The sequence below is a fragment of the Anser anser genome, assembly GCF_964211835.1.
Source record: "Anser anser genome assembly, chromosome: 18".
Taxonomy (NCBI): Eukaryota; Metazoa; Chordata; class Aves; order Anseriformes; family Anatidae; genus Anser; species Anser anser.
This window is the reverse complement of record NC_139739.1, coordinates 6442503-6455169: the sequence shown is the minus strand read 5'-3', so window position 1 is coordinate 6455169 and position 12667 is coordinate 6442503. Positions and strand designations below refer to the sequence as shown.

Sequence of the window (12667 nt, the reverse complement as noted above, 5' to 3'; positions counted from 1 at the left end):
AGCAGAATATTCTTTCAGCCCCTACTAAATATTACAGTGTCAGACAATTATTCTTCTGTGTTTTCTGTGGATGGCTGAAGGAAATCCTGCTAAAAGAACACTTCCTACAGTAAACACCGGCTACAAGAAATGTTTCAAAGGTACTTCTTCAGAAAACAAAGATTATTGAAACACTCTCGTTTAAGAGAGATGGGTTAGGAAAGAGCTTTCTATCAGGAAGGACAGAAAACTATTGAGAACGAGTACTTCAGTTCATTACCAGACATTTGCTTATTTGCAGTATTCAGAAGACCAGGACACACATTAGTTTTTCATGGGTTACATTACTTAATCAAAGTTCAAAATGGAGATTAGAAGTAAACCAGAAAGTGCTTATTAAAACAGAACAAAACACTGGCATTGTTCCTGGTACAAATGAACTTAACTGTGAAAGAACATTATTTATAATGTAACTAACACTTTCACAATTAGTTAATATTTTTTTCTATTCTGAAAAGCTGATTTTTGCATTAATTTCAATCTTGTGTTGGATCAAAGTTGGAAAGAGTTAAGAATTAGAAATGTGAAGAGTTAATCAATTATTTTATTTCATTAAAAATTAAATTTTAAAAAATCTAAATCGCTTCAAACTTTTCTCTGCCACTGCACCTTTTTCTTGCTGCAGGTTCCCCAAAGATTGTGCTGAAATATTCTTTGACACAGAACTAGAAAGCAACTGTCTCCTAGCAATAAAAATGTACCATTGCTCTGTGCATTGGAGTGAGCAGTTAAAACTTTTAGAAGACTGTTAGTCCAACCCTAAATTACCCCAAAGTGATTACATGTGATTGATAAAAACACTTGTTTTTCTAGAACAAATTAAATACTCAGTACTCAAACAGTTTCATCACTGTTTAGTTGCTGCTACAACTAGTAACACTGCACTGACCATGAGAATTTCTTTAAAAAAACACAAGAAAAACAGAATTTTGCATTTTCAACTTTGAAGGGTCAACTGCAAAGAAATTAGTGGTTGCGAATGTGTTTGCTGCACAGAGAAGTATGCCTTTATACCCTGAGTACTTTGAAGAACAAAAATCAAGGCAGAGAACATTCTTAACTCCCCCACATATCTAAATTCTTTAGATGGCAGTTCCTGGTATTCAACTTTTTTTCCATTAAATATTCGTTGAAGTAATTGCAGTATAAGGAATTACAGCTCTCGTGTCATTTTTTTATGGTAGGGTTCTTGCAATAAAAGAAGTTTCAAATGCCAGCAAGATAGCCACCACTTATGCCCCAAATGCCACATTAGTATGTGGCACTTGGTTTTATGCCTTTTGTATAGCCTTTTGAAAAAGCAAGATAATGGAAGTTTTGAAACAAACAAGCTAACAACCCCCCCCCAATCGTTCCATACTAAACAGAAGATAATGATGCATATCTTCTACTTTATTTTTTCCCCCAGAAATGGATGACCCTGAAACACCTGAAAGCTTTTTATTTCCTATAAATACTTAGCATATGGTATTCATTAGACAGTTACGTTTTGCTTACAAATTAATAAATATTTTTTAAAAGATGCAAACATAAAATTATGTTACATGTGATTGTGTACATCTTGCACACTTTCTGCTGTAGTTGATCCTGCTGTATTAGCAATAGATGGTGGGTATTGCTGTATGCCTGTTTAGAGTAACAATCTACAGTTGTTGATAACGCTGTTACGCTTGGCAAAAATTGAATAGCGCCTTATTTTTAAACCTGTACTACAAACTTCTATTTCATCCATAAACATACTACTCTCCACAAGAAAATGAATACTGTTACAAACAGGACAAAAGTAAGGACAAGCCATCTAAAGAAACAAATGAAAAACAGGTCTTCAAAAGAGAAAAGATGAAAGAGCCCAAACAAGTTAAGAACTGCTTTGTGCTATAGAATCTTTATATTCAGAAGCACAATGACAGATGACATTAGGGACAAGCCACTAAAACAGTTACTTTCAAGTTATGTGCTTGCCTGGTTTTGCAGCATTATAATGGTGAATTTGTCTACTTGTTTAAATTGGATGATAAGGTTTATACAGGTAACAGTTTGGGTATAGCCAACTGTCTTTTACAAGCAGATCAAAGTACTTATCACCCATAAAGCATTTCTGACAAGGTAAAATATGAGAGATGAGCAGAATAATATGCATTAGAAACCTATCAGACATGCTATTAGGTAAATCATGCCTTGTATACAAAAATTATACCGTACTACACATGCAGAACACCTATCTGTACATCAAGTAACTGCTCTGAAGAAGTCAAATACACTGTGTGCTGCAGAGAGTATACAAAGCCTTGTCTAACCAGGCACCAGCACTGTCCCCCTCTCCTATTTTTGTCAGGTATTACCTGCACCAGTAGATTCTGAGATGCTTTCTCTCTTCAATTGCTTTAACGGTCACTTAAGACCATTCGCTTTGACAAAAAATGAAACTCTGCAGGCCTTCTTTTGGCAGGGACAGCAGGGATGAGACTTTACCTACGTAAATCACATTTACCAAAACTTTGCTGGAAGTAGTTATTTGGCAGCTTAGATTCTACCTCTGCAAGGCTTCTATAACTTGCTGCAGTTATCAGCCACTGTTAACAAAATGATTAAGCAAATGTTCACCAGCAAGACACCGAACCTTGCCAGGTTTTGCTTGGCTGCAAAACAGATGGAGAACCCCTGCTCCAGAGATGCTGCTTCCTTTTTTGCTCCCAGAGGCACCTAAGAACAACGCTGCTTAAGTGGACAGGATTGGGAATAATACAAAGTTTTAATTAGCATTTTTGTAGACAAACCACGTTTTAAACCCCCTAAACAGTTGTGAAATGTGCTACAGGCCTGCTATACCACAGCCTACTACTACCAAAGGTGATGTCTGTATTCAGAATTCAACTGATGCCAATAGCTGCATATCTGGAAGAGTCCTACAGTCCTCAAAATTAAAGGTTGCTCCCTACTGTAGGCCACAGAACCTTATGTTTGTGGCTGACTGACTGCAATTTCTCTTAACTGAAATACTGCCCCTCGTGTGTTAGTTGGTATGCTTTTCTTGATACAATAGCATCCACCTGAATCATATATAAACATAAAATCATACACAAAGAGAGATGCTACCAAGTTACTGTTTACCCATCTCTTGAAAAAGCACAGACTTCACCAGCTACTAGTTACTGGAAGCTGATTAGCTTCAGGAACTGAGCTAGAGTTCCATGTTTTCTAAATGCTGCTCTGATGAAGGATTATTCATAACTGCATTACTGCTGTAATGCATCCAAGAATGGTGAGGAGTCATTTCTGAAAAGCTGTGCTGCTTCATTGCTCAAGCTCATTTTTCAGCCTTTTGTTCCTCTTGCTTGATTTCACTTTAAGGAAAAACAGAAAACCATATAAAAGAATGAATTCAGCTACAGAAAAAGTAGATCTGACTATTTTTATGATCCAGCTGAAGTCAAAGAGCTTAAAAGTACTACATAACTCTATGGTGCTGAGTGCCCTTTACGTGCAGTTAGTGGAATCAATTTTTTTCCAACTTACATACTCAGTATCAGCAATTCTTTTAAGAAATACTAGGTATCTTGAAAACCTGACAGAGGTCAAACAAAACTTTGTTCATTTAATGCATTTCTATACCGTGTGATAAGCAGGTTTTCAGCACCAATGTACGCTGTGTATAAACACACAAATAGCATGACTAGTTTTTATACAGTTATTTGGCAAGGACAAGCTCATGGGAATTATGCATCTCCCATGGAAATTCTCAACCCATTTTCATGCCTTATTATACTTTTCAGTCATTACTCCATTTCTGAGACACATTTTAAGCTACAAAAATCATTCCACTACATTAACTCTATGACCACTGCATATCAATCTTTGTTTCCTGGACTCAGCATTGGATGGACGTATCCCCAAAAGGGAGATAAAATTGTTTGTGACATTTTTGGTAAACCTACATATTTTTTTCTTCATTTTGTGAAATTTCCACTACAGCTTCCGTTGACCAAACTGCAAAACTAATTTTACATCTCTCTTTCTATTGGTTATACGTATGTTTTCTTGATTACAGTTACTTTTTGTTATTGGAGAATACTTTTGCAGTGTTTTTAAATGCATGTTTTTCTTTCTGAAACATGACTGAAAAAGCTTTTTTTTTAATAAAAAAAACAAGATCCATGCTATGTAATTGTTTTTAAATTGATTTAGACACCATGATGCAGATTACTGGATTTTGAGTGTAGACAGCAGAAGACTGCCCATTAACACAGTACTAACATTCCCCATATAGAAGGTCAATATTATTTCAAAAAGGCAGGTCACATCACTAACTTTTAAATACATATCTGAAATTCTAAATAAACCCTTTTATAAACAAATTATTTTCCAACTATTTCTATTGGTAAGAAGCAGAGAAACTGGTTGCTTTAAAATTCTTAGATACATGGGACTTTGTGTGAGAAAAAGAGATGCCTTCTCTGAAACAGTACTTCTGCGGCAGAAGAAAACCAGACATTTTTAGCAAGTAAGTTTACTGAGAAGTGGAATTTGGGGGAGGCTTTTGTTGAAAAGTTGACTTGCTTTTTAATAAACTCAACTTAGACCTTGAGTAATTTCAGATGCAAGTGGGGACACTCATCTGCTCTTCTGAAAAGAGACAACTGTTATTGAAGAATTACTGTGCCTACGTCCTTGGCAAATCCCTTTGAGGAGATGAGCAGACAAAGTCTCAGGAATTTTGCACTGGCATTGTCTCTTTGCATTCACTCTTCAACATATAACTGGAAAAACATACTGCACATGCACCAGTCATAGGGAAAACATGTTAGCATTAGCAATGAGAATCCTAAACAGGATCTCTTTCAGCATGTGCTCGTACTCAATTCATTAATCTGCTACTATGCTGATATGGAATTCTTTCTGTGGCAAAGGAAACAACGGAAAGCCACGTCATTCATTCTTGTTGCAGTCTGTCACAACCATTATCTGAAATTTTCAGTTGGTACCCAAGATAAAGTTTTGCTTGATCAGTGCAACCAAGAACTCCTTGCTGGCTTTTCTAAGAGTGACACAGATCCAAACCCAGGAAACGGAGACTACTTCCCAACGATATTTGTGTTTGCAACGTGCACGGTTGGTCTGACTGCAACACACACAGTTTTTTTCTGGCTTCTGTAGGATCCCACAAAAATACCCCTAAGCTGCATAAATTTCACGTCCTATTTAGGCTGGGTATCAGGAAACTACATAGCCTACACCAAATCCCACTCCTACTTTTTTCCCCCACAGCTGTTTACAACTACTGCAGTGAAGACCTAAGTCCAAGGTGACTTTCTTGAAACGGGTTTTGATGGTTTTTCTTCCATTAAGAGAAGAGATTGTCTGGACTTGTTGGAGGCGTCCATACATTTGCTGAAAACACAGACACCCCTGTCTTTTATGAAGCATGCATGAGATCACGCTGGATTGGGATGTGCTATGATAAAACGATACTCAGACTGAAAGAAAAAGAGGTTGACAATCTAGCCTCTTCTTCACTCTGAAGTTAAGCAATTAGGAACTTAAATGGAAAATATACAATGCACATGGGAAAGTGTCGCTTGGATAGAGAACACAGCTCTGCTGCCAAAACCTGCAGATGGAGAAAAAAGCTTCAGGACAGAGCTATGATGTACGAACAAATCAATACTAGAAGGATTTTCCTATAGAATAAATGCAAATCCCTCACTTAGGCTTTTAAAATTGTAGTTATTTTATTGAAATCAGAAAAGGTTTATATGAAATGCATTATTTCTAAGCTGTTTTGAACAGCAATTTCCATTTATTAATAGGGAAAAAAGCAGATCAGTGGCTTTGATCGATACAAGTTTTTAGAGTTTGGTTTTATATTTCTTCACTAAAATTTGCAGAAAAGCATTCCTAGGAAACAAATGTCTTCAGCTGAAGAAGGGAGACGAATACAGTTTTTGTATGGCTCCTATCTCTTCCAGCTTTCAACAACAAGCTGGAAATGATTAATTCCAGAAACATCAATCTCTCTTGATCTCTTTATAGTGATCTTGAAGATACAAATAAAAATTATGAATACAGTGTTGAAGTAAACAGTCTACCGGAGTCAAGAGGACAAAATATATTTCACTATTCTTAGAGTCTGTTGAACATGACTAAAGTACAAAAAACAAAAATTACCATAGAGAAAGCTGAGACTTTCATTATAGTTTTGTCTTCATTACTGTAGAAAACAAATCTGTAATCTGCCTTTTTCTGTAGCTTCTTTTGAGATTCTCTTTTTTCTTTTTTGCAGAGACAATGTTTACCTTTTTTTTTTTTGAATGGCATGGATATAAGCATTTTGAACCAATGCACATATTACTTACTACCTATGGGCTTTTGCAAAGGCTCACAATTTCTACACCAAACACAAAGTAGTAATTAACCAGCAGCAGGACTAGAAATCAAACTTAAAAATAAAATCCACATACAAACTGCTTACTAAGTTATGACCAAAGCAAAAATGAAGCAAGTTAGCAAACTTATCATCTGTATGTCTCTGTCGTGAGAAGCACTATACACTAACAAACATTATTGTACCAACTTTTAAGTTACTAGCTAAAGGTCACCACCTATGGCAGACACAGACAGAGTAGGTGCAATTATGTCTTTACGCTTATATAGCTGCTTCAAACATGATTATACCAACCTATTATTTTTTACATAATGAAGTACTAGAAAACTTGTGGACGTTAATATAAAACTAAAGCATTTCTGCAACTTAACTTAAACATCTTTTGACCCAAGGTTGCCCCTTTAAGCTTGCCTACTCAAAAATTCCAGGTCTTATAAAACTGATTTCTAGAGGCTGTACCCAAAAAGGTATTTTAACGGATCCACATACTGCCTGGTAATAGTTCGATTTGCTGCAGAAGATAATGCCAGATAACTGATTAATAACTACTTCTGCATGATAAAACCTCTTTTTTTCTTCTTTGTGATAAATTCTAGTAAACCAGTGTGTGACCAGTAGAAAATAGATTTTAACTTCCTTTGGAAACAACAGCCCAAACAGTCAAATGGCAAGGTAACTTACTAGCAACTCTATTATCTTTTTATAGCTAGGCATAAAGCCTTTATCAACCTCCAGGTTATTTTTAGATTGGCCTAAGACTGCAATATCATGATGACCCACTCAAAACAGAGCTTCTGAAAGCTCTCAAACTGACATTACCTTAGTATGATCTATTACAATTGACTGTCCAGACTGGGGATACAGGGACCAATTGTCAGGAGCATTGCAAAGACAAAAGATGGAAAGCAGTCTGCCTGTGCTACATACACTAGGATTCTAGAAAGCAGCAAAGTGCACAAATTTGTAACACAACTATCAAAAATTCTTCTTTGAAGGAAGTGCAGGAATACTGACACTCCAAATCGCTTTGCTCTAGATAGATATCCGCTTCAGCTGTTCAAAACAGATTCTACTAAACAAACCCAAGGCACTGGGCCACTTTATCATCAGAATGGCACAAGCATATACTCTGGAAGACATCAAAATAATTAGTCCCCTCAATTCTTTCACTTTGAGTTTCTTGTTTTGATTCTTTACTACCTGCTCTGTGAGTAGCATGCATGCACACATTACACGTTTGTTTGAATTTTGCGCTGCTATCCACAAATTCAGTTTTGTTTTTAAAATCGTATCCTTATACTACTAATAGATCTTTTATAACTCCCATAATAAACTGCTGCCTAAGAGAAAAATATCCTAGCAGGCAAACCTTTTAAAGCACTTACCTGAAATACTCAACTAACATAATAATGATGAATAACAGTCGCCATATAATCTAGATTTTTCCCACCTATGTATTTATTTTCTTGATTAAGGATGCTCCAACTAGAAACTTAAAGTGGTATGCATCGTTTCACTACATATTTACCTCAGCTTTATACCAGCTAAATTAAAAAAATTGAACAGCAGGACAGGTTCAAAGTAAATCTGAATGTAAGCTCAGTTGCCTGCATATTGTTTTAAAATTTTGAACATGTCTACTCACACCAAAATAAACTTGAAACAAGCAAATATTAAAGTAGATAGCTAAATAAATTTGAAAGAGGAGCATTCTACTTCACAGACCACTAGCGCAGAGTTAAACTTGCAAGTTTATTTTGCTTTCTGTAACCGGCAATCTGACCTTTGAATTACACACCTTATTTCTCTACCAGTTTTTTAATTGGCATTAAGAGGCATATGTAAGATAATTGAAAAAAGATTAAAAAGTGTTTAAAATTCAAATTTCTGTCCATTTGTAAAATATTCCATCTCTTCTGTCAACTTGATAAAATACTCACAGATTCACACCCCACAGGTAATTTTTCTGCTAGCTTTATGGCAAAGAGAAATGTATTTCCTGCATACCTCAACACTGAAGGAATTCTCTTCAACCTTCTCAGTTTCTGCCTCTGCCAGAGGATTTTTCAGAGTCTGCAAGAACAGTGCAGCTTTCCTTTTGCGTTCTGCTTGTAGCTGCTTTTCTTTTGATTCCTTGGAGGCCTGTGCAAGCTTCTCCCTTGCCGCAGCTGCTAGTCTATCCTCAAGTTTCTGCTTTGCTAAGGAAGATAAAAAAATCAAGTTTAGAATGAATCACACTTGTGCACCTTAAGTTTCCTTGAAAGAAAGGCACAAACAAAAAAGAACAGAACCAAACAGTCCCCCCAGCTATATACAAACCTTTCTAGTACATCTATTCAAAGAGATAGTAAGGACAGATCAGTTGAAATGATCAAATTCTACCCATTATAATTTATAGGTAATGTCATTTGATCAATGAAAAGCATTAATACAGTAAAAATTGTTAAGCTTAAAGAAACTGCCATAAAAATCTGATCCTGGAAGTGCAGCATACTAGTGTTTTCCTTAGTATTTACAGAAGCTGCCTAAAATAGTAGCAGTGCAAATTCAGAGGCTTTTTCCTTCATACTCCTTAAAGCAATGCACTCTTCATTTTGCTTTTCTCACAGGCTGGATCATTTTCTCACATCTTCCAGCCCAATTTATATATATCTAAAAAAGTTTACAAAGGAGTTTGCTCCAGATAGCTTTACAAATGGTTTTGCCATTGTTATAAACAAGTATTGTTACGTGATTAAAGAAAGAAAACAAGCCACGTTAGCTATGCACAGAACGATTTTTTTTAACCTGCTTCATCTTACGTTTCCAGCTCTGTGTTCTGTACACATACAAGATGATTTTTTGGTTAATTGCACCCAACCCAGCTTTTCCCCAACCATCTCTTATGCTTCATTTTTATTACCATATACAATATTTCATACTTGCTCTACATATGTATCACTAGACTATACTCGGTGCTACAAAAGTGTAGAAAGGAACTGCTACTTAGAAGTTAAAAAAAAAAAAAGTACTGTTTGACAATGAAAAATTAAATTCCTGTAGCATACTCAGTTATAAGAGCAATATTAAGTTTTTAAGCTGGCAAACACTGACAGCATCTCTACTTTATATTAAACAGCCTCTACTGTGAAACCGCCTGGGGGATGAAGGTGGGAAATTTGATCCCTTCAGAAGATCACTTCATTTGAATTCACACTGCATACCCTTGGCCCTTACATATACACAGTAAAAGAGAAACCCATACAAAGACTTAATGGCACTGCATTATAACAGGAACAAAACATCAACAAGGTGATATTAGTGTATATGGGCATGCTATGTTACTGAAAAATAACTTGAAGCATTTCATTGTTCTGTGAAGAAAATGAGAAATGGACATGTCTTTTTCTGGGCTGTGTAAATGCAAACTGGAAACTAGAGGTTTAGTGTTTTACCCCAAGTTTGTAAAGAAAAAAACAACTCAGAAAAATCAGGTACCATGGCAAACTATTCAATGCCATTTTGTTATAGTGTCAGTTTTAACTGAGCAACCAATGAATATTTTGTACTCAACAATAAGTAAGAAACTGTGGGAAAAGGAAAAATCTATTCCTGTAAACATAATATGGTGAAGACCGAAAATACTTAAAACACTGTACTTTACAAAGGACTCAATCTTTCATTTTGCTTTCAATATAACATGGGATACCTTGTTTAGCTTCCAACTCCTCCTGAGTAAGCTGAGGTTTTTTCTCTTCAGCAGGAGTAGAAGGAGTGGTAACAGCTGGAGTATGATTTGAAGCATTATTAGCATTCTCCTGGCCTTCCTTGCCCTCTTCCTCCTCCTCATCACTGTCATCATCTAATTTAACACGGTTTTTCTCCAAAGGAAGAAGGTCATTTTCCTTGGCCTTGATTGCAAAGCTTATTGGAGCAAATGATGCTGTGAATGAATGGGTAAGATTTTACACATCATTAGACAACAATGGAAAGCACGCTGAATTTCTTGTCTTTATCCATAACTCCTGTAGCATACACCATGAAAGAAACCAAAACCAAGAAACAGATCTGTATCATCCTTACGCTGTGGTAATTATTTTGGGGGACAATACAATAATTTTTTTTCTTCTTTGAACATATTTTGGAAACTATTTCCCTGAAATGTTCGGCCTCAAATTAAAAAAAAAAAATCAGATACAAACCATTTTTTAGACCCAGCCACACAATACAGTTCTTAAAATGATTTTCATTTATTTAAAATCACTTAACGGTTTCTCACCCTCACAATTACGTGAGAATTGGTCTTTGGATTGAAGCATGAAACCAGTCTAGGTCAAAATACTTCGTAATGCTATAAGAAGCAGAAAAATAGTTGAAAATATTTTTTTATATTTTATTATATCAGACACTGCAATTAGCCCTATAGTATAACTAGAACTTAAAATACATCTCTAAAGGATCACTTGCATTCCATATTTTTCTGCAAATCTGTTGTCTCAGGCCAAAGAGATATGAACAATCCTAGGAAACAATTCAGTATTTCCTCTCTATGGTTGCTTTCTTTCTTGTTGAATCTGTTTTCCCAGTTTCTTCTCCCCACTGAACACTCCTTCTGCTAAGGCTGCTGACACACTACAGTATGATACAGTCCCTTATGCTTCCTTCACACTAAATCTGACGGTTTGTGCAACAATAGCGTTTGTCAGGCTCACAGAACAGAACTTAAATACTTACATGCATCTATATGAAAATTAATTATCTTGGGGAGATAACATTTCACTATAGAAGAAATAAATGCAAAACTTAAATCCTGTTCTCTAAACGCACTGTGTCTTAACTATAGTCTCGCTGTGGCAAAATTAGTGGTCAAATATTCCTTTCAAACAGTCCTCCCTGCTACCCCAGCACAAAAGCACAACACTACACATCCATGACAGCACAGACAAAGGAAAAAGAATGCCTGTACACAAACCACAGAAACCCACAAAAAAAATTATTGTGGATTGTTTCAAGCTAGTCTTCATTAATGGATCTTCCAAAAATAATAAATATAGATACACATTAGCTACACTTAAGTCTAACTACTGCTTTTCCCTCAAATAATTTTTCCTGCAATGTTTTCTGAGAACTGTTTTCTGGAAAAACACAGAATTCATCTCTAAACAGTTTATCCAAAAAGTAACTTTAAAGAATAAAAGACTGATCAGCTCACACATCTCAAGCAAAACAACTCACTGCTATATGATCTGCTGCAATACTTGTCTTTCACAAATAGGAATGCCTGTTGCATGCATATATATAAATATCCTCTAAGATTCTAGTAACAGAAAATTAAATACAACAATTAATTTACATACCAATGTTTAGAAAATATAAGCTTTGCATCTTCTAATTCTAGGGTAAGAAAACAGGCTCATAAGTAAGTAAGAACCCCAAAATTACAAGATAAGAGATCATAATGGCAATTTTTCAACTTTTTCATATGACTAAACAAATCCTAAAATGGGATTTTAATCCTTCAGAAGCAAAAGAAAGGTTCAGATATTATGTTTGTCTTAGAGCCAGCTACTGCATTTACATTACAAGAAAGTGGGATTTGTAGCATACCAGAAAGTGAAAATAAATTTATAGGAATAAGACCACAGGGAGTAGGTACACTCATCAGCAATTAAGTAAGCCTCTGAATAAGGTAGAAGGTAGTACTTGTCAGTGGGAACACTGGTTAAGAGTTTGTCTTCTGTTTTGTCTCCTAATGGCTTTTAATTCTACTTGTATCTTTTAAGTTTTATTTTATATTGAAAAGATGACATATTACGATTTCTTTTTCTGACAGGCCAGGATATCAGTTCTCGAATATAAAAAAATCTGTTTTCAAACTCAGGATATTAACAGTGTGTTAGCTGAATTTGGCTTTTAAGAGATCCTTCCACTTTGTCCCTCTGCTGCTATAACTGCAAGAGGAAAAACATTTCACTTGCACGTGGAAAGGCTTTTTTTTTTTTCCCCAGTATGATTAACATGCAACATTGGAAGACTGATTAACCAAGAAATAAGCGTAGTGTACTTCCTCCATGTGTATGGTTTCAAACAAGACTACTGCTTTTATTCAGGAGGAGTATCTTCTTTCTTACAGAGCTTGTAACTGTCAAGTTTTAAATGACAAAAATAATATTCTGCTGGCGTCACTGATGAAAGCCTTCAACTTTGCACTAAACTAAAACAAAACAATTTATTCTGTCAGACAGTAAATACCTCACAGTCTGATAA

The 12667-nt window shown here is 35.6% G+C and overlaps 1 protein-coding gene across 11 annotated transcripts in view; it reads right to left on the bottom strand.

Moving 5' to 3' along the window:
* SFSWAP (splicing factor SWAP) overlaps positions 1 to 12667 on the bottom strand; it is a 48617-nt gene that overhangs the window by 16995 nt on the left and 18955 nt on the right. For all 11 annotated transcript variants that reach the window (XM_083803276.1, XM_083803280.1, XM_083803281.1 and 8 more), the window contains 2 exons: positions 10110 to 10343; positions 8429 to 8619 (listed from right to left, as the gene is read on the bottom strand). In XM_083803276.1, coding sequence (XP_083659402.1) covers positions 8429 to 8619; positions 10110 to 10343 — 425 coding nt within the window. The remainder of the gene's footprint in view (positions 1 to 8428; positions 8620 to 10109; positions 10344 to 12667) is intronic.